The sequence below is a fragment of the Lepidothrix coronata genome, unplaced genomic scaffold (assembly GCF_001604755.1).
Source record: "Lepidothrix coronata isolate B3197 unplaced genomic scaffold, Lepidothrix_coronata-1.0 Scaffold168, whole genome shotgun sequence".
Taxonomy (NCBI): domain Eukaryota; kingdom Metazoa; phylum Chordata; class Aves; order Passeriformes; family Pipridae; genus Lepidothrix; species Lepidothrix coronata.
In genome coordinates this window covers 830456-856839 of record NW_016690348.1, presented here as the reverse complement: position 1 = coordinate 856839, position 26384 = coordinate 830456, and the positions used below count along the sequence as shown (strand labels likewise).

General features: G+C 37.7%; 1 protein-coding gene across 8 annotated transcripts in view; it reads left to right on the top strand.

The window, feature by feature from the left end:
• The window catches only part of GPHN (gephyrin), a 288205-nt gene that overhangs the window by 84842 nt on the left and 176979 nt on the right, over positions 1-26384 (top strand). For all 8 annotated transcript variants that reach the window (XM_017829764.1, XM_017829762.1, XM_017829761.1 and 5 more), the window contains one exon: positions 3764-3842. In XM_017829764.1, the coding sequence (XP_017685253.1) occupies positions 3764-3842 (79 nt within the window). The remainder of the gene's footprint in view (positions 1-3763; positions 3843-26384) is intronic.

Sequence of the window (26384 nt, the reverse complement as noted above, 5' to 3'; positions counted from 1 at the left end):
CCCTATTAGCTTCCCACCTCTGTTGCTTCCTCAGCATAAGACTAGACAGGAGTCAGAAACAGAACATCAGTAATAGAAACCAGAAGCTGAAAGTAGGGTGGATGCTGGGAAAATTTGAGCTATTGCTAAATCCTGTTTGCTTTTGATACATATGACAGCTCACTTGGAAGTCAAACTGTTTAATGGATGTTTAAGGATGTCTTCTTAGTGTGATGTTTTTCAGACTATGTATTTTGTTTAGTCAATGCCTGTGATATTTGTGCCAATATTTGGTTTCTTAAAAACATTTCTAGTACCTTACAGACTGTCACTGAATGTGCAGTACTCCACTGAATGTGCTTTAGGGAGCTGTTTTTTCTTGTCATTTGCCTTGTCTTCGAGGAAGTACATCTGGGGGGCGTAATGCAGATCGGAGGCTCAGCCACTTGGAGTTTATGTAGAAGGGAGCAGCTAACAATTCTGTATCTCTCCATAAACCATTCACTCAACAATGCTTAAAATACTAGCTTTTATAAGCTTTTGGAGGGTTAAAAAAATAAAAATTTAATTTTGAAGCAAGACAATAAAATCCTGTATGGGAATTGTGTTCATATAGCTGTCCAATGCAAAAGTATCCATTGGTTGTGCTTTAAAGAGAAATTAGGCATAGCCATTGTGTATGTAGTATGATTTATGGCTGTGCTGCAAAGTTTTCTTCTGTCTTTTCTTCTCTCAACCTTAAAGCACCATTGATCACCCTGATATTTCTGTCATACCTTCAAACAGTTTCATGCTCCTGTCTCCTGTTTAAAATAAATAGCTTGCGTTTCAATCAGAGTATAGATTTTTTAAAAATATGTGTAGTGTTGATTTAGGGTTTTCTAAGCTGTGAGAAATATAGTACCTGCTCTGCTTGATTGCTTCCACCCTGTATTTATTGTTGAACATTTCTTTTATTTGTTTATGGCAAGAGTTTGCACGGATGTGAAGGAGCGTGGCCGTGCTTGTTTGCAGGTCGAGGTCTTATTCCACCCTATTCAACTGAATGATTTCCTCTCACTGGAAACTCCTATTGCTATGAATGCTAGTCATTTAATTGACAGTTATTGCCAAATGTTAGTATTAACTAAACTATTGGAATTCTTGCTTGTTAAAACTGAGTTTGAAATTTTTCACATTTATTTGAATTCTCTGTGATTTCTGAATCTGGCTAGAACAGTAACTTAAGAAGAGGCTTGCTTACAAATTTGCAGCTTTGCAGTTTTCTAGCTCTCCTGCAACCAAAGAAGAAAACCAGAGAGACAAGACTGATAACTTTTTCAGAGTTTCTAGATATTTGGTGTAGAATTAGGGTTTTTTTAGCTAAAGTTTGTATTACCGAGCTCTGGTAACTAGAAGGAAGGTTTTCAGTTTTAAAATTCAAGAGTATTATAATATTAGAGTTATGTTGAGACAAATAAGACAAAGGCATTCATTTTAAACTCACTTGTTGTGAGTTACACACAGACAAATAACGGCCACTTTTACTGATGAGATAGTTTTATTTCATTTTTCATTTTCCCTTTAAAAAAGTTTTGAGACAGTCATGGTAGTTTCCTTGATCCATCATTGTGATTACTTTCAATGAGGAGATTGGAGAAGACAGTAGAAGAAATGCAGCATCTTTAGATTAAATATTTAATGCTTAAGAAATGTTTGATCTGTTAGTAGTGAAAAAATAGTATTGACCGTAATTTTTATTCATGATGTATTGTGTTAATGTAGGAGATATGTTGATATATCAGTAGTGTAGGATTTCTGATGAGACAGTAGGTAAAATATTCTGTTTGCTATTTTGTTGCCAAACTTGACAAGAGGCAAATATAAACTATCAAATATCAACTCTAGGTGGTAATTTTCTGTCCCATAAAATCTAGAGCGTAGGTTGTTTGTGAGTCTGCTGATGTTGGAATTACTGCTTTAACTCAAGAGTAAAGACATCCCCTCAAGGGTCTTGGGTTCAATGCAATAGATGAGCATGGAAATGAAAAATTTATGAAGGCTCAAGGTGCGCAGGGAGAGCTTCCCTGGCAATATGGGCAGTGCTTGTGAACTCGGGACAGGTAACTTTCAGTTAACAAACTTATACAGACGGCGATTAAATTGTCAGGTGAGGAACGAGCCAAGAGTTCTGGGCTTAGTTAGCACAAGTAGCTGCTGTTTAAACTAAAGATCCATGTCAAGTACCTCAAAGACAAGAGCTTCCTAGGGATATACTGACTGGCTTTCAGGGATTGTACGTAATCAGCAACTGTTAGGTACTGTTTTCAGAGATGGTGGAAAAGAGAGGCCTAGGATATCAACTGGTTTTTACAATGTTGAGGCGCAAAGCAGGTAAACCCCTTAATGTTTTCAGCACTTGACAAATACTGCCTTTACTGTCAGTCTGTCAGGCTTTGTGAGCTGGGGCTAGTACCTGTTCCATCGGTACCCCAGCCTCCTCTTCTGGGACGCTCTCTTCCAATACTTGCCTTTCCCAGCAGACTTAACAGGCTTCAAGCTTGTGAGATGCATTGGCAATAAGGGGTACTAGTAGAAACATTTTGCAGTTTTGTAGTATGTTAGGTAGGTCTGTCACTGTATGTGTTGTAATCTGTGAAAACAATATATTTTGGGAATGATTTGCATTTTCTTGACGCTGGTGATGCATATGAATACTTAGAGATGTAAATTAAAGAGAGTGTTTTGCATTTAGAGAGAAAGAAGTAGGAACACTTGCTTTTGCAGATGATTTTAAACACATCCCCTTTCACTAAATATGAGGCTGTGTTCTGTGTTGGAAGATGAGCAATAATGCATTTCTTTATAAACTCTCTTCTGTTTTATCTGGCAGATTATCTTGCTAGTTATGGCTAATTGATCCTTACACTGAATTTTCCATATCATAACCCCTGTGTCCTTCAGAAAGTTTGCTGCAGTCAGATATAACTGTAATTCCTCTAAACTGATGCTGGGTTTTTTAAAAAGTATTTGTGCCACTACTTTTTTCCACCTGTCAAATTGACTGTGGTGTTATTAAAGAGGTTAAAGAGGAATGAGATGGTTTGTAGGATTGGGGTACATGTGCTGAGAGACAAGAGAACAAATTTGGAGTTTCAGGTTTAAATATATCTTTTTTTTCTCTCTTTTTTTTTTAAGTAGTGAAGAAAATGAAAGCACACTAATACTCTTTTAAACGTCTGTGAAATTTACTGTAATTTCAGATATTACAGTAACTAGCTGCATTACATGCACTTTATAAGTTAATTATTAAGTTGTTGGAATAAGTTTTTACTCTTAATGAACTTGGTTTGGTTATTGCTCATATTAAACATTTTTGCTAACCCATGAACAACTATGAACTTAAATACATAGCAGCTCTCATTGTTTCTAATTAGGTATAGTGACCAGTGCATGATTGAAGATTCTGCTGTTAAGTGTATGGATATCTGTGTATACCTGCACATCCACCGTTTGTGTTTGACTTCCTGTAGTCCCAGGTGGACAAGTAGTAGGGACACCAGCTGAAACTGTTTCTACTTTAGCCGTGATACTGTATTTATCATTTTCCATTGATTTGATTTATCTTTGAATTAGGTGAGACCTCAGTGAAAATCAGATTCTATATATGAATGTTCAAATTCCACCCAACACCAAAAAGCATTTTTAGTTAATCAGAACTGTGTTCTGTTCTTAAATTTCCACCTCTTTTTCTCCTTGTTTTTTTTAGTTTTTTTTGTTTTAATTTTATTTCTATTTTTTTTAGTGAGTGACAGTTGCTTCAGGAACCTTGCCGAGGATCGTAGTGGGATAAACCTTAAAGATCTGGTCCAAGACCCTTCTTTGTGAGTATCTGGCTCTTATTGCTAAGCAAAGAAAAGCTTCTTCCTGATATCCTCGTGAGTAGTTTTGTAATTATATAAAGAAGTAGTATGATGAAGTACACATAGTGCTTTAGTGGTAATATGCTTGCCAAGTTGTTAGTCTTTAATACAGGCAAATATTATTAATACCACCTTGTTTTTAATGTAATTCTGTTTATGAACTAACATCCAGATACCACATATTGGAAAGGGTGAAAGAGTCATCAGAGGTAGCAGATGGTGCATGCTGGTATTTCTGTGGAGGATTTGTATGCATATTGTTGCCCCTCTTTTTTTAAGGAGGAACTGCATATAAATTAGGAGATTATTGGATAACTGTGTTATTGTCAGTTATCTTAACATGTAGAATGTGTTTTCTTTTTATCTGATTTCATACAGCTCATATTTACTTCTTCCTCTACTACCTGTTTTAATTCAAGTGTCTGAGCAGATGATCTAAATTTTGCTTCATGGAAAGACTGCTGGTCTTTGTCAGTGTTGTATCTTTCTTTAAAATAAAATTCAATTTTGTGAGCTCTAAGGCATATGTGAAATTGTATCAAACCTTCTTTGTGGTTTGGTTTTTTACATGGTTGGTTTTTTTTGGTTGTATTTTTTTTCTCTTCAGTTAACTTCAGTACTTGCTGAAAATGCTTGTGCTAGTGTGTGAGTGTACCACTTGTTATAAGGGAAGGGAAAGAAGGGGGAAAAAATCACATGTTTTTAAAATTAATGATACTGCATTCCACTGTGGGTGATGGGACTTGATACTGACGGAGCAGATTTTTCAGTATTGGTTGAGAAGTAGTGAAAAAATAAGGTGTATTTATCAGTTACAGGGGATTTTTAGTAATGAAGTAGATACAGAATTTGCTTTGTCATGTTGCTACAAGGAAGTGATATGCATATATACATGCATTCTTGGAAAATTTTGACATAATGTATGCAGTTGATGATTTATACATCTGAAATTATAGAGGTACAGGGGCAGATATAATTGTTGCTTGAGATGCACAGAACGAATGCAGTAGGTAAACTTTTAACGATAACTAAGTGTTGTGCAAAGGTCTTAACTGTCAACTAAAATTTGTCTGTTGACAGTGTGAGATTTCTGTTGTTGTTTGTTGTTTGTTTGGTTGGTTGGTTGTTTTTTTTTTTTAAGGATTGTATGGTTTTTGGAGCTGCAGGTATACTTATGTGCTACATATAGTTTTGGGTTTGCACCTCTGGAGTTTACTTTAAGAAAAGTTGAATTGTCTTTGTTGTAAAATGATCATTTTCCTTTCTGTTTACCAAAAGTGATGAAATCTTCTAGTTTTCTTCCTTGACTGTAACTTACATGTTGAATGTTTTAATAAATTATTGTAACATTCAAAAGAAATTAATTTATTTCTGTTGCTTACAGCAAAACAAGTGTAAGTGACTGCAATGTAGCCATTTTTGTCACTTTTAAAGACTGAATGAAGTCTCAATACATGTCTTAGGTTTCAAGGACTGCTTACAATACTTTGTTGTATGACAGATTATAGTGCAAGAAGTCTCCTTTCTGCCCAATGATAGGGATGTACAGGCTTAAGTTTGTCTTTCCAAATTTATATTCTTACAGTTTTATAACCGAGTGCCTCTTAAGAGTTTTTGCAAAATGTGTAATAGTGTGAGTGAATCTCCAAAATGGAGAAACAATCTAGCCTTTTGTAGGTGACTGTTGAAGTCCCATGAGATCTGCATTTTTTGTCATGCAAAGGACAGCATGGGGATGAAGCACAAGAGTGCCAGCCAAAGAGATGTTTTAACCTTTTTTGAAGTAAGAATAAAGTTTAATTAAAATCTTGAGAGTATTTCTTGACATGGAAATGCAGAGCTTCTGCTTGCTGCTGTAGGGAGAAAATTTGTGTGGCCAAAGCTCACCTGGAGTTGAAGCTGCCAGAAATGTGGGGGACAATATAAAGAGTTTTAACAAATATATTAGTGGCAATAGGCAGTATAGAAATATAGGTGACCATCAGCCCATTACAGGGTGAGGATGGTCACCTCACAAACGGGGACAGAGACAAGGCAGAGATGTTTAACACTTTCTTTGCCTCTGTCTACAACACGGCTGATGGACCAAGGGGGTCTCTCTGCCCTGAGCTGGAGGACCAGAACTGTGAGAATGATCAGCTCCCAGTTGACCCTGAAATTGTGCAAGATCTGCTGCTCCAGCTGGATCCTTACAAATCTCTGGGGCCTGATGGGATTCATCTCAGAATCCTCAAAGAGCTGCTGATGTCATCGCAAAACCTCTGTTGATGGTTTTTGAGCAGTCTTGGGAATCTAGAGAGGTCCCAGCTGACTGGAAGCTGGTGAATGTTGTCCTGATTTTAAAGAAGGGCAAGAAGGAGAACCCTGGAAGCTACAGGCCTGTCAGTCTCACTTCAGTGTCTGGTAAAGTTATGGAGAAGACTATTCTGGGAGGCATTGAAAAACACCTGCAAGACAGCACAGTCATCAGTCAGAGTCAGCACGACTTCAGGAGAGGAAAGTCCTCCTTATCCAACCTGATTTCCTTTTATGACAAGGTAACCCACCTAGTGGATCAAGGGAAGGCAGTTGATGTAATCTTTCTGAATTTCAGTAAGGCTTTCGATACTGTCTCTCACAGGATCCTTCTGGACAAACTGTCCAGCCCACAACTGGATAAACACATCATGATCTGGGTGAGCAATTGGTTCATGGGTCAATCACAGAGGGTAATAGGGAATGGGGTGACATCAGACTGGTGACCTGTCACTAGTGGGGTTCCACAGGGCTCCATCTTGGGCCCTGTGCTCTTCAACATCTTCATAAATGACTTGGACACAGAACTGGAAGGGATACTAAACAAGTTTGCAGATGACACAAAACTGGGAGGAGCTGTTCACTCCCTTGAAGGCAGGGAGGCCCTGCAGTTCAACAACAGGAAAGTTCTGGATTCTGCTCCTGGGATGGGGCAACCCTGGACATACATACAAACTGGGGAATGGCAACCCTGGACATACATACAAACTGGGGAATGAGATGCTGGAAAGCAGTGCCACAGAAAGGCACCTGGGGGTCCTGGTTGATGGCAAGTTGAATATGAGTCAGCAGTGCCCTGGCAGCCAGGAGGGTCAACCCTGTCCTGGGGGCATCAGGCAAAGCATCACCAACTGGTCAAGGAGGATGACTGTCCCAGAATGCTCTGCACTGGTGCAGTGTCACCATGAATATTGTGGGCAGTTTTGGGAACCACAATATAAGGAAGATATTAAGCTGTTAGAGAGTGTCCAAAGGAGGGTAACGAAGATGGGGAAGGGCCTAGAGGGGAAGCCATATGAGGAGTGGCTGAAGTCACTTGGTCTGTTCAGCCTGGGGAGGAGGAGACTGAGGGGAGACCTCATTGCAGTCTACAACTTCCTTGTGAGGGGAAGAGCAGGGGCAGGCACTGATCTCTTCTCTCTGGTGACCAGTGACAGGACCTGAGGGAATGGCCTGAAGCTGTATCAGGAGGTTTAGGTTGGATATTAGACAGAGGGTGGTTGGGCACTGGAACAGGCTCCCCAGGGAAGTGGTCACAGCACCAAGCCTAACAGAGTTCAAGAAGCATTTGAATGGTACACTCAGGCACATGGTGTGACTCCTGTGCAGAGCTAAGGGTTGGATTCAATGATCCTTGTGGGTCCCTTCCAACTCAGCATATTCTGCGATTCTGTGAAAATTGTTGCCTGTAATAATACCTGAAATAGCAAAATAACATTTGATTCACCCTCTTACCAGTTTAATATTTAAAGTTTAGGATTTCTTTGGTACTTGTTTATGTTGACTGTAAGTGAACTGCCTCTTTTCTTTGTACTCTAATATCAGATACAAACATTAGATTTACCTAAAAAATTCTAATTCTTTCTCTGCAAAATGCTCTCTCCCTTATTGTTTGCTACTCTTGGCTCTGTCACAGGCAACTTTGCTCATGTTATTGCAGAAGGCTTTTTTTTGGAGGGCTGAAAGTGTGTCTTTACATTGAAATGAAACTATAAAATAGATAGCTTTGTAGCGTTTTTTGATTAATGTCTGATTTATATCAAGTATGCCTAATTGTCAGAGTGGTCTTTTTTCTCCAGCTGATTTCCCAGATGGAGCTGTCTGTAAACTTGATCTACTTTCAGTTCTCTCATCATTACTAATAAAAGCTCTGCTGCTCAAATCAGAAGTTTGATCATCTATACTCATATGTGTATGAAATGGAAATGCTGCTTAAGGAAAAAAAAAAACAAAACACCAAGCATATCAAATAAACCTGAAGTGAGGAGTTATAGACTGTGGGAGAAGGAAATATGTAGCAACTTTAAAATTAAATTTCATTTTGTGGTTAATTTCTGAAAAATTTAATTTCTGCAAAAAGTTGATTGGAGATTCAACTGTAAAGATGGTTTGAGAGTTAAGTGCTGTTCTTTATTCATTTCAGCTAATCATAAAATAGTTTGGGTGGGAAAGGTCCTTTGGTCCAACCCTCCCACGGTGAGCGGGGATCTCTTCAATTACCTCAGATTGCCCAGAGCCCAGTGGTGTGTCTGCTACATGCAGTGTACAGTTTGGGACACAAAACTTAGAGATCCAGAGGTGTGTAAGAGAACAGCAAGAGGATAAGGCAGTTAGAAAGGGCAATGCATGACAGGTGTTAATTAATTTAGGAAACAGCAGCAGAAGAGAGGAAATATAAGTTGTCTACAGTATATAAAAGATGAAGGGGTTTGTTCTTTTTGGCCGATGATAAAGAATTGGTTCAACTTATGGCAGACAAGATCGATTGGATAGTTTGAAAAAATTCTAAATGTCAATGTAGTGAAGAAACTAGAATCTATATCTAAGAATGTCAGGGAGAGTTCTGCAGATTACAGTCTAAATATTTGATCCTATCTAAGTGTTTCATCGTGTAAGTGAAGAGAGCTAAAAGGGCAAACTTTTTTTTTTCCTCTCCTTTTTTTCTTTTACTTCTATGAAAGTGTATGCATTCTGGTTTGGCATCCACAAAATTAATATGACCAAAAACCAGGTGGAACTTACTTGTATTCCTATAAAGGTAACTTATTGTGGCTATGAATATTCAAATCCTCTTATCTGGTTTAGATGAAGCTCCAACTTCAGCCCTGCCTACCATTCCAGTAACACATAGAAGATATAAAAAAATGTTGCGTTCTACAGAGGAGATTGATCTCCATGAGAAGACTATAGGTGTTCTTCCATGAATTGTCACTGGAGGAACTAGGCTAAGTGGTTGGTTCTTAGATCATGGCACAGATGTTGTTCAGACTATATGCAGCTGAGCTAAAATGCTAGCTTAAGATGCTTTCGTTGGGAAATCTTTGAGGCTCTCTAGCAAGGCAAAATTTCTTAAGCTGGTGCTCAAGGAAGAATAAAAATATTTATCAGTTCATCTGATCCCTTGTTCGTAAGCAGACTGAATGCTACCCTCTTTCTTGCTCTGTCTCCACCCTCAATATCCAGTCTGTGCTCAGCAGAAAAATGGGTTAGATAGTATTCAACATGACTATCACCTGGAACTCCTTCTAGGTTCTTTACTACTGACTTTTTTAAAAAGCTATTTAAATACACCTGTGAAGATCTGAACCGTCAGATCATTAGAAGGTTAAGTATATGTCCACCTATTTCAAGCAGAAGTTCTGTGTATAGACATTCTAAGTTTTAGTTCTTAGCATCACTTTATAAGATGTTCTTTCAGCTCTAGCCTGTATATAGACATAAAGTTTATAACTTGTCTAGACAAAAAGGAGGATGCTTTTAATCTTTCTATGCAATTCAGTATCTGCAGCTGCACATAATCACTGATACACATTTGTTTTGGAAACATTTTCAGAGCCGAGATAAACTTAATATCCAAGAGATTCTCAATAACTTCTTTCTAGGCAAAATCACATCACATCTAAACTGTGTTTCATGTCTCCCTCAGACTGACTTCAGTTATGAGGGAGTAGATAAATCTTAAAGGCACAGGTAACTACTGACAGGAAATAGGAAGTTGTTTTAATAAGTGTGTAATACAGAGCTTTTTTCTGTAAATATTGTGAGAAGAAAATGTTATTTGCCCTCTCTGTAACTGTATTACAGAGACAACCAAAATGTTAATAGGTCTGTGTTAGAAATGAATGGATTAACTCTGAATTTCATTTGTCCATGACAGGAGATAGAAGTCTGACAGAAGTCATCTTTATCACTGCCTTGTTGTGTTTTACAACCTTAGAAGGAGGAGCTAGGTAGTTCTCTGGGAAACAGTCATGACACTTTTAGAATTTGTTACTTAAGGACTGAAGATGAAGGAATTCTTGAGGAGCTCTGATTTTTTTATTTTTTTTTTTAGCTTACTGAGTACACAAGCTATACTGTAGGATGAAACAACTACCTGGTTGGATGAAGGAAGAGCAGTGGATATTATCTGCCTCAGTTTCAGAAAGGCTTTCGACACTGTCTTTCACAACATCCTTATGGGCAAACTCAGGAAGTCTGGACTGGATGAATGCACAATGAGGTGGATTGAGAACTGGCTGAATGACAGATCTCAGTGGCACGGGGTTTAGTCGGAGGCCTGTCATTAATGTTGTCCCCCAAGATTCAATACTGGGCTCAGAATTCTTTACCTTAATTCATCAGTGACTTGGATGAAGGGGCAGATGCCTCCTCAGCAAGTTCACTGATGACAAAGCTGGGAGGAGTGGCCGATAGCCCAGAGTGCTGTGCAGCCCTTCAGAAGGACCTGTGTTGGAGAGATGGGCAGAGAAGAGCTGTCTGAAATTCAACAAAGACAAGTGCAGGGTCCTGCACCTGGGGAAGAATAACCCTGGGCACCAGTACAGGCTGAGGGCCAAGTTGCTGGAAATCAGCTCTGTGAAGAAGGACCTGGAGGTGCTGGTGGACAACAAGCTGTCCATGAGCCAGAAGTGTGTCTTTGTGGCCAAGAAGGCCAATGGTATCCTGGGGTGCATCAAGGGGAGCATGGCCAGCAAGTCAAGGAGGTGACCCTGCCCCTCTACTCAGCCCTGATGAGGCCTCACCTGGAGTGCTGTGTCCAGTTCTGGGCTCCTCAATACTAAAGAGACATGGAGCTCCTGGAGTTGGTCCAGAGGAGGGCAACAAAGATGATTGAGGGACTGGAACATCTCCCTTACAAGGAAAGGCTGAAGGAACTGGACCTATTCACCCTTTAGAAGAGACAACTGAGAAGGGACCTCATCAATATTTCTTAAGTATCTGAAGGGAGGGTGTCGAGAGGATAGAGCCAGGCTCTTCTCAGTGATGCCAAACAATAGGATAAGAGGCAACGGGCAGAAACTGATGCACAGAAAGTTCTACCTGAACGTGAGGAAGAACTTCTTTCCTGTGTGGGTGACTGAGCACTGGATCAGATTGCCCAGAGAGGTTGTGGAGTCTCCCTCACTGGAGGTATTCAAGAATTGTTTGGATGCAATCCTGTGCAATGTGCTCTTAAGATGATCCACTGTGGTCCCTTCCAACCTGACCCATTCTGTGATTGAAGACGTGATAAACACACTAATAAGTCTGTGGATGTAAAATTTCAGTTTCTATCTTCACATGGAGGAACCTGTCTATCAGTTTTTTAGCATAACTGGAAGTATTGGAGTTTTTACTTTCTGGGTTTTGCTCATCGTTGGAAAATCAGTAGCTGTCTCGCTAAAGGTTACAAATCCAACATGGTGATGATACCAGTTCTTTCCCTCTCCTCTTTGTGCAGCCTTTCTAGTTTTATAGTGCCTGTTATAATATATGAATGTCAAGCCTTTTTCTTTTATTTAACTGCCAGTGTCAGTAATACCACATAGAGAGGAAACATTTTTTCTGTAATTGTGTCTGCTGTTATCTTGTTTTGTAGCAGCATTCTAGTGGGAGTGCATGCTCAGTTCTTTGTCCGTTAGCATGTGTTTTCCCTAATACACCTGGCTTACAAAAATACTTCTCTGCTTCTCTTTCTCCTGAGTTCATCTGTAAGCATGAAGTGATTTTATCAGGTGATCTTTTTTAGTCCTCCAAAGGTGATCTTTGGAGGACTGTCTCTGGTAGCTCGGAGTATTCTGTTACGCAGAGGCAGAAGTGCTGAGCATTACAGAAGTGCTGCCTATTTTAAGTATTGCATCTAATGAAAAAGTTGTACCTGACAAACTTCCAAAGGTCTGACACTTACCTAAAGGAATTCATGATGATGAGTCTAATCTAATAAGCACTTCTCAAAGTTGATATATATGGAATTGGCTTCATGCTAACCTGATGGTTTCTCATGGATCTGGGGAATTGAGTGAGACAAGCTTTTATCTGCTTCAACTGCAAGCAGAGTTTGTGTGTGCCTGAAAAAATTGTATTTGCCCCCCCTTCAAGACAATTAAAACATGCTTAAGTGGCCAAAGTTTCTTCTCAGGCCGGTTTCCCTGCTTGGCTTCTCCATAGTCCAACCCACTTACATTAAATGTATCACAGAGGTGGTTCTCCATTTCATTTGCCAAATAATTTTAATCTCCAATCATATAAACAAGTCCCTAAATGTTTTCTCTGTTACTTGCACTTCAAGTAAAGAATTTTCTCAATGTATGAGGTTCCTTGGCAGTTTATAGCAAAAATTGCTAATATTATGTGTCCTTTGGCTGTTTAGGCATAATGACTCATAAACTCATAGGAACAACCTCCTCCGTCTGAAGCAAACCCTTACGAGTAGACAGTGGCAAAGCAGAACATAAAATGTCTTCCTTAAGTGCTTAGTAACTTTCAACTCTAATAATTTTTACCTCCTGGCCCAAAGCAGCCTCTTGTAACCTCTTTAAAACTCCATGTCAGCTTTATCTACCAACATTCAGAACAATCATGTCTTCTGTCATCATACAGCTTTCAAATTCGTAGGAGTTTTCTTCCTTTTGCTCTTGCAGTGCCCTGTGGTACCTTGCAATTAAGAAATCTTTGTGCTAATCGAGCAACTGAAAAAATTGTTCTAGAACCAGAGGCTGTGCAGCCCCAGTGCTGTGTCTGGGCTGGTAGGTGTTGCTGAGGGGAAAGGGTTGTTCATTTGCATGGTACCTGAGCTTGGGTGTTCCGTCTGGCTTTTCAGTTCTAGTACTAGTTTATGAATTAGTTCTTGTACTTCTCTGTGGTGTGGGGATGTACTGCTGGAAACTTGTTAGCAAGAGACCTCTATCTAAATGTGTTTAGGGAATTTCTGTACTTGTGGAATCTGTAATGAGGGATCCTTCTTGTTATTATGAAGTTTTAAATTTAGTACATGTGAAAGACAGTCTCTTAAGGGCCTTTCTTAAGAAATGTTTGATTTTTTCTGGCTTGTTTTGGAACTAGAAGCTGTAAATGGATATGATGTTTGTTGAAATAAGAAACTTCATCACTGGTTATGGAGATATACTAGATCCTTCATTTTCAGAGTTAAAGTTGGTTATTTTTAGAAATATTTAGAAAATATTTTTTAAAGGTTCTAAAGAAAAGCTATGCTCTTTTTGCTCTGTTTCACTATATTTGTTATCTGATGTCTGAAAAGAAATACGTAGGACACAGGTTCAGAAATCTTGAACAAGTTTATATCTAGACAGTTTCACAAAACTGATTAAAAGCTGTTTCTATGTGTGTTTTATACCTTTATTTTAAAATTGTCCTCTCTGATTGTGACTTGGAATTTATGCCAGTTTTTTATTTTTCCAGTTGTAATTTTTTAAATCCTGTTATCTTAATACCCCATTGCTGGGGTGGCAGAGCTGGGAAAGAAGAGGCCTTGATGCTGTACAAGCACTGTTCAGCCATAGTTAAAACATTGGTGTGTGTAGTCAACACTGTTCAATCACAAATCCAGAACACTCTAACATACCAGCTGCTGTGAAGAAAGTCAACTCCATCCCATCCAGACATACTACACATATGAGTAATACTACAATTGTGCTGGTTTTCCTTTTGCATTTGGAAGGAATATAGACAAGCCTTCTTTGTGTCTGAGTATATTCAGGATCAGGCCAAAATGACTTGTAGAGAAGAAGTAGGAAAATTGAGTATGTACCAAGTACTGTCACAGTCTCAGAATTAAGTACCAGAAGACTTTTTTCTGTAATCATTTGCACAAATAATTAATAAGAATAGATTTGAGTAGAATGTAAAGTGTTCATTTGATTGAATATAACTTTACAGTCCATCATTTGCTTTGGAATTTAATAGCATAGCCCAACTTCCTGGTCACTGTTCTGTTTTTTAAAATCACAGTCCAAATTATTTTTAAAATCTTAATGTGTAATGCTAGGGACTTCCTTGAGGGATTATGTTGTACATCTCTCTGGCTTTGCATTTTGTCTTCTCATCCAACCCTAATTCACTGCAGCCCGTAGTAGCACTGTCTAGTCATACCTTGGTGACCTTATCTTACCTTTCTTATCTTCTAATTTCAGGCTTTTTTGGAGGGATCTTTTCATTGCATTTGCTATTTTCATCAGCTTTCCACTCTCTGAGGATCTGTGACTCCCAGAACTCAAACAGCCTGTCCTAGGCCTATTTTGCCACCTCTAAGCATCATCCAAATCTCAGCTACTCTGACGTTTCACCTGACCTCATTCTTTCTAACTCTAGTCTTTGTTTCTGTTTGTATTTAAATCTTTTCTGGGTATTTAAAGGGGCTGTCTTCTCACAGCATTTAAATATTGGAAAGAAAAATATATGTATCTACAGGAGAGAGGTGGTCCAGTGCTTAGCTTAGCTTAACCTGCAGTGGTTCAGATAATTCTCTGAAAAGATTCTCTTAATACTCAGCAGTGTATTAAGTGTGTTTCTGCATATTCAGAAGAGAAAATAAGAGATAAAGACTTACTAAAAGTCAAGAATAAAACAGAAGACTTATTTATATGACTATATAAACCGCAGATGTGCTTACATCTTGACTTCTGTATTAACTTCTAATAGGGGTATGGTATGGATGATAATATTAAGCAGAGATTTGGAACAGCTTCCACACAAAGGGAAAATAAATAGACTAGAATTTTTCACTTTAACCAAGAAACAAGGTATAGTGGAGGTATACAGAATGAATAGCATTAAGGAAAAAGGTTGGAGGCAGTTATTCACTGTTTTTTTCACAGATGCACAATTGTGACAGGAAAAAAATCAAGCAGCAGGTTTAAAATAAATAAAAATACATACTTGTTCAAGTGTAGCAGAACTGAATATTTCATAATTGATGTAACATCATATGACAACTGGAGTATAAATGATAGATACAAAAAAAGGAATTAGAGTGATGGACCTACTAGGCCATTAAAGCTGATGATCTGCATGCAGGATCTAGGTAAGCAAAGCTCCTGAACTGAGGATGGCAAGAGATAGTAAGTGTGTAACAGGAAACAAATCATGTTCTATGTCATCTGTTTATTCCCTAAGCATTTGTTTCTTAGCACCAGAAAAATCATACTGAGTTGTGTGCACATTTAGACTGAGCTGTTATGGCAGTTTTTATATACTTCTTTTATAAATTGTACTTTCATAAGTAGTTGAGCAGCCACAAACTCAAAAAGGTTTTCCGTTGGGTGAACTAAACTTGTCCTTCAAAGTAGAGTGGGCTTCCCTGACATGGCTAAACTTAAATTTGGAACTCCCAGTATTGGAGGGATAAAAGCCTCTCAACAAATGGATTTGGATAATTTATTACACATTAAAAAACACCTCTCCTCTAATCTCGCTGTTAAGATTACTAAATGCTCTTCTGAAATGCTCTGAAAATCAATTGTGAGCTGAGTCCTGGATGTGATTGTCTTTGTAGGAGAGGCTACATTTTGTCAAAGGTATAAATACTTGAAAGAGTGCCTTATGAAGAGAAGAGTTCTATGATATTTGTGTACTTATTTGCAGCATAGATTAAGTTAGCGGGGAAATTATATAATCTGCTACTGAAATATTGTAATAGAACAGAAGTGTAAAGGAAGCATTTGCCGCATTCTTAGGAATGCTTCTGACACTGAGATACAGAAAATCACTATAAACAGATGTTTTCATGCTTTTATGCAATCCTACTCACTGCACTTAAATTCTAGTTTGCTTTGTTTATTAGAATTGTCCTGCTGTAATTTGTTCTGGGAGACTTTTATAATCACTTTCTTGCAGTTTGCAGCAGAAATCTATACAGATGGTGGCTTAAGACAGAAGTGTAGTTATTCCACAGTAATTCTTGTGTTGTTCTCATGTACAATTTTCTCATCTTCTTTCACTGTAATTTGAATTTTACCATGGATTCTTCGCTTTTTCCCATTATCCATGCTAACATATAAACCTCACAAGAGCATAACCAAGACTTAAGTATATTTTCTATGTATGATGACAGCATTGAAGTTCAAATGGAGATATTAAGGGTTCAAAAATTGCCTCATGTGATTTTCCACAGATAGTTATGTCAGAAACACACTTTTACTACAACAGTAAATGCTTCCCTTTATACCTTTACTAATTCTAGTTAAAACTTTTTGCTTTTTCTTTAGCTACAGCATCTCTCTTCTTACCTCCAGTTTCATCCCCTTCATTGTATTATAATAAAAATTTTTGCTCTAATGAAATTTATTTTTATTTGTTATTTAATTTCAGATACAAGAATTTATCTTGTCCATATTTTTTATTGGAAATACAGTTCTTCCTTTTTAAATTTGTTATTGGTGTCATTTTTAGATAGGTGATTGTTTTAGAAAAAACAGGTTGCTCTGGAATGTCATTTTGATTGTAACACATATTTTAAAAATGCACATTAAGAGCTTGTTTTTTTCCTTAACCCCTCTTCATTCAGTATTTTTCTCTCATTGTCACAAGCATTCTGCACAACTAATGTGCTCTATAGCTCAGTATAGTTATGTCGAAATGATCAATGGCAAGTGTTCAACAACAGAGTAGGTTGTGGGGGGACTGTGGGAATGCAAAACTGGAATGTGTAGTCTTCTCCATTTAAAAAAAACATATTTAATTTGTTTCTGTAATTAAAAAAACCCCAAACTTATGAGGTAGTGATTTTTAGTCTATTGTGTTCCATTTTTCCAAAAGGTGCACTAAAAGATGCAAATGTGCTTGAAAATAAAGATAATTTTAATCAATTCTTTCTTTTTTTTCTACTAACATAGAAAACTCCATCATTTTAACAGAGTCATTCACTATACAGATTGCAAATAATCCAGCACATACATTAATATGTATATTTGTTTGCATTTTCACATAAAAGAGAATACAATATGACTGAGAGATATTTACCACTGTAGTTCTGGAATGGCTACCGGATTCAGGACTGAGAAGCAGTGTATGGTACCATGAGCAGCTGTTGTGTTTGTTTTGTGCCTGAAGCTCTAGCTGTACCCATACTGTCTGCATTTTGTTCAGGAAACTCTGTATTGTGCCTACTCTACTGTATTTGCAATGCTGTGAAAATTAGGCAACAAGATTTGAACAAGTTTTGATTCAATTTGTCATAACACTTCCATACAGTTTAGAACCTTATCTTCATCTAAACCTGCATGAATTTCAGGGGAAAATCAGAGGCTTCAGAAGTGTCATCCTGTAGTATTTCAGGTTTCTGTTGCAGAGTGAGAACCAGTAAAAAAAGAAAAAGGTATTTGAGTTTTCAATAATCTTGAAACATTAAAATTCTAAGGTCCGTTTTTACACAGAATAAGCAACAAAAAGCAAAAAATGCTCATCCCTTGTGGGATGATGCTCATCCAGTCCTCCCTCTCTACTGGTGGATCATCTTGGTTTTGTGTGTATAAGCAATTGTAAAATTTGCTTTCCACCAACCTACAATAAATACCTTCACCCAAAATCCATCTAAATGGTTCTCAGAATCTTTACTTTCAAAACCGATGTAAGTATAGTTACAATGAAGTATTGTAGGTTTATAAGAAAGTTTACTGTACTGTAGTCAGTCAGTATTCTTTGGGTGCAATTTACTTTAAAATGTGTTTTTTCAGAATCTTTTAGCATTGAATCCCTTATGAAAACAGGAATTTGCCAGAAAAATGCAAGGAAATATGGTTAATTTTAATTTTTTTTTTTACTACTTCTTCCTGGATTAAGGAGGAATGCTGCTTGCTGTGACCCTTAGGCAGATAGCTTTTCAAGGGCCATTCTGTATGTGAGGGGATGAAGCAGTACTCTTGTGTATGACAGACTGGTTCATGTTTTTAAAGCTAACAACCTTAATAATATATCCTCATGGAGTGAATTTGTGACTGAAAGCTGAGTAAGAATTAAAGGTAATGTTTATGTTCAAATAGATGGTGTACTTCATTATTTGCTAATGCTCATATAGGCCTTAGTAATAGATGAACTAGTAAAGATTTCGAGATTTCAGAACAATTTTATATTTTTAATTCTAATATTTTGCATTTATGTAAATAATTCAGTTTTATATTGTGAAAGAATTTTGGGAAGTGTGTTTTAAAGAAGTTAAAACTGAGAAAACTTCTCCCCTTTTTGCTAGTGTCTCAGATGCAGTGAGAAGTGTGTTTGCTTCTGTCTGCATGGCTGAGCAGAACATTTTGAAGATATATAAGTGAAACAAAAACACCCCCAAGTTTTTCTAAATCTAGTAGAAAAAGAAAGCTCAAGGTTTTGTTCAGAAATCCTAGTAATAGCAGTGAATTCTACATTTAGGAAGGTGGGTTTTTTTCTTCATCATCCTTTAGGAATTCCTCCTGTTCTGTCTTCTGCACATGCTCCAGCCAGCACTGTAACTCTCACACTCCACAGCCTTGTAATATCTTTAGCCTTTTATTGTTTGTGCTAAACAACAGGGTTTGCTTATGGTTTTTTTAGAGCTTGTGAATGCTTACCATGCTCAAGACCTCTAATATAGGTTCAGTTCTCTTTGGATTGAAGCCCCTTTTTGTCAGCCACTGGTTTTATCATCTTTGATTTGGTACTATTATTTTCATTATGTAAATGAGGAGGCAAACATTATGTGAAAAGTGAGATGACTTCAGCATGTATATACACAAGCTATTTTTAAAAGTCAGATAGTATTCTTATATTACATGGATATTTTTGCATAGCTTAATACACTGACTTACTGTGAAGGGACAGCAGTAATCTGTGACAAAGCTAGCAAGCTAGCAGTACTTTGAAATTTTTTTTTTCTTTTTATTTCTCTAATGCAGCAATGACTTGTCTTAAAATTTGTTTCAGTGGCATCTTAGCTGAAGATTGCTATCACTTTCATTCCCCAACAAAGAACTGATTTGCACTTCCATTTTTAGCTTCAGATGAGTTAGAACTGTCTGTTGAAAACCTCAAGTTATGTGAAAAAACAGACAGATGAGAGCTGCCCATCCTCATTAATAGAGTTCCTTATTTTATCAGAGGGATCTTTATTCTTCACATCTTTTCTTTCTGTCTTTCTCTGCCTCAGTGTTTCTCTTCATTTGAGGCAGTGGTCTATATATACAGAGCTTTCTCCAGACCAGGAATTTTTGATGCTACTTTGGCATATGAAGTGGTGGTTTCTTTGTACTATTTCTGTTCTTCTGCACAAGACAGAACACAAACTGAATAGTTTTAACAGAACTTAGATTCCCAGATTATTAACTACCCTAATAGCAAGTTTTCGTGTCGCCCTGCCCTCTGTAATGCTATTCAGCCAGTTTACGGAAGTCTTATGTCAGAATCATCACTGAAGAAGAAAGAAGAGATCGATGAAACACTGGTAATCATTAATCAGGCTTACTAAGGGCAAGTTTTGAAACAACGTATTTGGACAAGAACTGTGACTGTAAGTATATCTACAAGGAAGTAGGCATCTGTAGTTTCCTACAATTACAGTGTTACAAAGCAATGTGTATTTCTTAAGACATTTTTAAGGAATACTGATCAAACTACTGCCAGCTTTATGACAAGGAGGTTTGTACACATTTGAGTGCTTCCAGAAGTGATGTGCCTTCCTTCAGCAGAGTTGGGCTCTATGCTGGTATATGCCCTTTCTCTCTCAGCAAAAGCTGCTCTTGAGGAATGATTTTATCAGAAAATCTTTTGACATTCTATTATACTAGAACAGGACTGGATGATTAAATAATGGATTCATATATATCTGCAGTATTCAGATTTTACAGCTACTTCATTGTAAAGCACATGGAAGAAAATACTAACTGAAGTTATTGATCATTATTGTGTATTATTCCTGTGTTCAGCTCAGCAGTGGGTCAGCCTCTTTTCCTTCTTTTGAGGGTGGTCTTGTAACAATCTTATGGGATAAAATAAGCCATCTCCTGTAGTAGCTAGCTACAGGAGGAAAATCTCACAATCACTGGAAGAAAGGGTCATATGTATATGTATGTTCCTCAGCCTTGAGAAAAAGAAGATTATGTTTAAAGGGTTTTGTGCTGGGCAGAGAGACTGGTCTTGGGGAAATTACTAGAAATTGGTCATTCTGACCAGAATGTAATAATCAAGAGCCTTCCTAAACACTCAGTTTCACAGCTGTAGTTTATGTTTTCAAGCAGCAGAAAATAAAACTTTGACCGGTACTGTTGATTAGTTTGTAAAAGGAAAGTTATGTCAAGGAATAAGACATTTTTTTTCCTTTACAACTGCTATTAATATAAAAGTCTAATAGTGGAGTGGGTTGAGAGGTGTGGATTAAGGGAGAAATACTGAATGAATAACTTAAGTGTTAAATTTAATATGCCAGTGTGATCAAGTGGGGCTAAAAATACCAAGAAAACACAAGCAAGCAAGTTCATGAGGAAGAGGAAAGCAGATGAACTAAGCAATAAATATTTTGTACTTGGCCAGTAATGATTGAAATCAGTGAAATGTTGAACACAAAGTTAAACTGGCAAAACCAAAAAACATAAAACTCAATTTCAGGTCAAAGTGTTCATAAAGCCTTTCAGTGAGGAACTTTGATAGAGTGTTATGATGCACAACTTTTTCATTTTAATTGAATTACATGTTTAGGTGAAAAAGATTCACTGAACTTTTGTCAAGTAGCCCTTAACCAAGTTTTATATGAAACTGGTAGAGATGGTATAAACTGGTATAAATGAGTCATATTTGCTACTAATAATTGTTCACTTAAATCATTCTCATGGAACAGCACACTGTTTCCAATTACACTGTTATAAAATGCTACATATTTAATACATTTTATATTCAGATAATTAATATAATTTACATATTGCCTTGTTAATAGCTTTTGACATATAGGGACAAGCAAGTACTCTGTACTCTCAGCTGGCTGGTTATAATATAGATGTCTGCAGCACAGTGCTGAGTGCAAGCCAACATGCTTTCCCTCTCAGCATGGTTTATTAGTTGTGGCTCAGTGCCACTCTAACTGTGGTACAGTGTTGGCTGTGATCTCATGTGGGATGCTGGTATAGCTCCCTGAAAATAACAGATAGACAGACTCAAGGTTTTGGGGTTTTTTGTTTCCTTCATCTGCTATGTTTAATAGTTCAGTTGTTAATAAAAGCTCTGAGAATTCTGGCAGAAGTAGTAGTAAACATTTTAAGAAACAAGCAGCTAGCTTGCATTACGGTGCATCATTCAAGTATCTGTCACTAGTGATTGTTCAGAGTTAGGGTTATCATTTTAATTTATTTTAAAATTAGAAGACTTCTAGTGCCTTATATTTTCTTCGAGGCAATTTAATGCAAAACTGTGTCATGATTGAACTGTTCTGTAAAACAGAACTCTCCGATAATATGCAAGCTTCCTGAAGTATTTTTATATTATAACCACTTAGCTAATTTTAGAAGGGGGAAAGACTGGGGGGGGGAAATGGGGAGGACTAGAAAACCTTTATTCTGCGTTTGTGTTCATGCACGTATCAGTCTAGTTCTGAGGATGAAACAGAGCTGAGGCAAAAGTAGAAAGGCCAATAAAGCCACAATACTATATTAATGTATTAGTGTAAACTCAATGTGAAATTCAGAACTCTATGAGTAGAGTTTTATGTCTTAGTGGCATATATGGCAGAAGTAAAGTCACTATGCTCCACTGTAAAGATTTGCCCACTGTGGAGTAAAGATCAGCTGAACTGTGAGCTAATCAATAAATGTGACAGAAAGATAACCTTGGAGTGAACAATTGTAGGTATCAGATACTCAGCTTTGACTTTCATTTGTAAAAGGATTCTACCACATTTTATTTCTTCATTACAAATGGTTTTGAATTCACTACAAGTAGGTTTTGGACAAATTATCATATAAGACACTTGAAAAGGTGAATCAGTGGGGGGATGCTTCTACTGAATATTTGCTTTTCCTTAAGTAAGATGAAAGAAGATATTCTGTTCTTCATACTAAAACATCTGTAATCTAAACTTTAGAGCATGAGAACTCTCCTTTTTTTAAAAAGCCATTTACTGTAATTATTGTCTGATTTATGAAGACAAGTAAATGTGCACTGGTAATCAGGTTTGAAGAACACTACTGAATTTGGAGAAGCATGCTGTATTGGGTTTCTGTGGCCAGGGTTTGATAGCGGGGGGGCTACAGGGGTGGCTTCTGTGAGAAGTTACCAGAAGTTTCCCCATCTCCGACAGAACCAATGCCAGCAGGTTCCAGGCTGGACCCACTGCTGGCCAAGGCTGAGCCAATTAGGAATGAGAGTAATGCTTCTGTGATAACATATTTAAGAAGGAAAAAAAATAGTTATTGCAGAGGTGAAAATTTCAACCAGAGAAGAGCAGAGTAAGAACATATAAACAGCTCTGCAGACACGAAGGTCAGTGGAGAAGAAGGGACAGGAGTTGGGACAGGTGCCAGAGCTGAGGTTCCCCTGCAGCCTGTGGTGCAGACCATGGTGAGGCAGCTCTGCCCCTGCAGCCCACAGAGGACCACGAGGGCAGAGAGATCCTCCTGCAGCCTGTGGAGGAGACCTATGCCAGAGCAGGTGGATGCCTGAAGGAGGCTGTGACCCTGTGGGAGGCCCATGCTGGAGCAGGGTCCTGTCAGGGACCTGCTGACCCACAGAGAGAGTAGCTCATGCTGGAGCAGGTTTCCTGGTAGGACTCATGGCCCTGTGGGGGACGCACGCTGGAGCAGCCTGTGCCTGAAGGACTGCACTCCGTGGAAAAGTGACCCATGTTGCAGCAGTTCATGGAGAACTATTGCCTGGGGGATGGACTCATGTTGGAGAAGTTCATGGAGGACTGTCTCCTGTGAGGACCCCATACTGGAGCAGGGGAAGGACTCCTCTCTCTGAGCAGCGGCAGAAACAACTTGTGAAGAACTGACTAACCCACGTTCCCTGTCTCCCTGAGCTGCTGGGGGGGAGGAGGTAGAGCTTGGGAAGGAAGGAGGGGTGGGGGAAGATGTTTTTAAGATTTATTTTACTTCTCATTATCCCACTCTGATTTTGTTAGTGATAAATTCAGTTTATATCCCCATTTCGAGTCTATTTTGCCCATAATGTTATCTGATGAATGTTCTCGTTCTTGGACCTTATCTCAATCCATGAACTTTACATTATATTTTCTCTGCCCTGTCCAGTTGCAGAGGGGAGCAATAGAGTGGCTTTGGTGGGTACCTGGCATACAGCCAGGGTCAACCCACTGCACATGCCTTCTTAGCAGCTTAAAGTATAGAGGCACTGCAGCTATGAAATGTATCTTGACACTTATCTAGGGTAACATTATGCATCAATGAGCTTTTAAAGTCAGGTGATATGGCTGGAGGAAATTGGAGCTGTTGTTGTGGAGGGATAGCACCACTATTTGTCCTGACATGTTTTGGATGAAAATATAGTTGACAATAGAGTTTATGTTAAAATAATCTAGTAAAATCTACCCATGATATTCTGTTGGAGGGGGGATATCCTATAAGATACAAAATCTGGAGTTTTCTTGTAATTTATAAATGCTCTTTAGTCCACTTGCTTTCTATATCCAGTTTTTACATTTTAAATGAAAGAGATATGTGTATTAGTTTAATGGTTTTGGGATTTGTACTGAACCTCCTTCTCAGGATAGGCTTTTCGTTCTTTCATTGCTTGACCTGATGGCACTATCCACCTGCCTTTAAGCTCTTTGATCACAAATGCAATTCCAAAATAAAACCTTGTAAAGCAATTATCTTGTGGCATTGTTAGCAAAATATGATCTTGTAGTTTAACCAGAAGTTAAGGTCCTAAAATGTATTCTACTAACATTATCTACAGTGGTTTTTCTGTTAGTTCTTTAAATGTTCCTTCTTAATGTAATGCTGCAGTTTAGCTCAGTTCCTTAGTTTAGGTACCACTTAAACTCTTTTCAGTACAAGTTGGGATTACTTCTGTGCTCTTATAACTAGCTTTTTGTGGTTGTTACTGTGTAAAGGGTGAGGGTGCTAGTCTTGGAAGGAAAAGGCAGGTTACATAATAATAAGTGCTTGTTTGGAGTAAAACAGTAAATTGTGATTTGGCAAGAAAATGGCAGTTTCTTACAGTGTTTTATTCATAAAGCCCAGGCATCTCTGTACACAAATCTCATATATTTTTTTGGATATCGGTGTCATGCATATGCTGTACTGTCCTCACTAACAGTTTGCAGATAGACTCGCCCTAACCATCTTTGATTTCCTTTCTGCACCATGGCTCAGGAAGCACTTCAGAAGTATTAGCAATGTTAGCATTGGTCACCTTAGTCATTTGTCTATTGATAGGCAGGAGTTTAGCCCTTTAATTAATATAAGGTAGTTCTGGGTGTACAGTGTAAGCAAAATCTATAGTGCTTAATCTTTTCCAATGTGAATCTGTGATTATAATTTACATAGTGGCTGTTTCAGATGCCTAGAAACACTTCTAAGTTATCTTTGGTATTTGCTGGTGGGATTGTAGGTTGAGCATTTTTCAAGACTGTTCTCCAGATATATGAAATTGATTGATTGTGAGACAATGGACACCAACACAGGCATGCTGAAAAATGAAAGATCTCTACTATTTAATTTTTTTTAAAAAAAAAAAGCCTCTGTGAGGTTATAATTTCCAAATACATTGTTAAGTGGCAGAGACTTCTAGACTAAATTTCTGCTTTAGACAAGATGCCCACCTGTCACTTTTGCTGTATTTATCTAGGCAAATTGACTTGGGCTCACTGACATGGAATGTACATGACAGCACTCAAGGAAGTTATTTTACAGAAGTGTAAACTCCAGGATTCACCTTACCTGTTTTCACTCCTGTGCTGAAGCAGAAACTGAGGAAGAGATTGAATCTCTTCTTAATCTGTGTTCTTCAACTCAGGGATTACTGGAGGCATGTTGAAGTTATGGGGCATGTTGTGGTCGCTGTTGCCCAAAGGAATATGATAGTAAGTACTGTAGTGTATTCAGCAGCCTTGTGCAGTCATATTTAAAAAAAAAAAAAGTCTTCAGTTACTATGAGGTGGGTTACTCTTCCTACATGTCACACTTACAGGGGGATAAATAAAAGGGGAAGGGCTTCAGAAAATGGAAACAGAAGGGATTGTTCTATCTATTATTTTTTGCTTTTAAGAGGACATTATACAGAATAGATGGATAGAGAACATAGCTGATAGTGAGTTACAAGGTGAATTAATGCTGCAAGTAAGAAGTTAATAGTTAAATTTTGCCAATGGATTATGTTTGTGCAAGCTATTTAGAAATTAAAAGTAATAATTATTTTTAAGACCTGAATGGAACAAAATTCATAAATACACTTAATCAAAGACCTTTTAAGTTGTTTGAGATCCACGTGTACCCAGCCTACCATGTATTTGAATAGTGAGTCAGGTTGTAACGTGTTGTGATACTGACAATACATCAGTAGTTCAGTAGTTTTTAAATTCACCTAGAAACTTTTTTGTTGACATTTAAATGATCATATGCAGAGAAAAAAGGGAGTGACAACTACAGAAAACAATAATTAATTCTAAAAAACCCGTATAGCTAATAATATATGAAAAACAATGAAGTGTTTTTCAATATCTTGATTTTGAATCCTGCAGATATATTTTACAAGCAGGTGTAAAGTATGGATGATGACAACTTTACAAGTAACCATAAATTATCTGGAGTAGAGATAATTATCTGAGACATGCAATAAAATCTTACTTGCAGTATTGTCAGTAATACTCTTTGTCTATAGGAAGTTCCTTCTAGGTATGAAGAGAGATAGATCAAATGTGGAGTTGTTTTATTCCTATGACTCCATTCTGTAGCTAAACAGATTTTTCTTTTTCCCTTTCATGTTCCCCAGCACATAGCATACAGTAAGAAAACCCAATTTGAGTCAGATCACTATTTAATTTACCTATTTAGGCCACACAGGGCAATATATGTATATATATGCATACACACTAAAGTACAAAGGAAAAAGAAAACCAGCAAATTCTGGCTCTGAAATTAACTGTCTGGAGAAATATAGACATAACAAGACTGTCATTAATTGTATATTGGATTGTATTCAAACTTTACATCTCTCTGGAATGTGGTGGAGAAAAACAAGTCATTAGAGCCTTCAGAAGGTGCAGAATTGTATGAACTAGTGTGGTAGCCTTTCTGGATG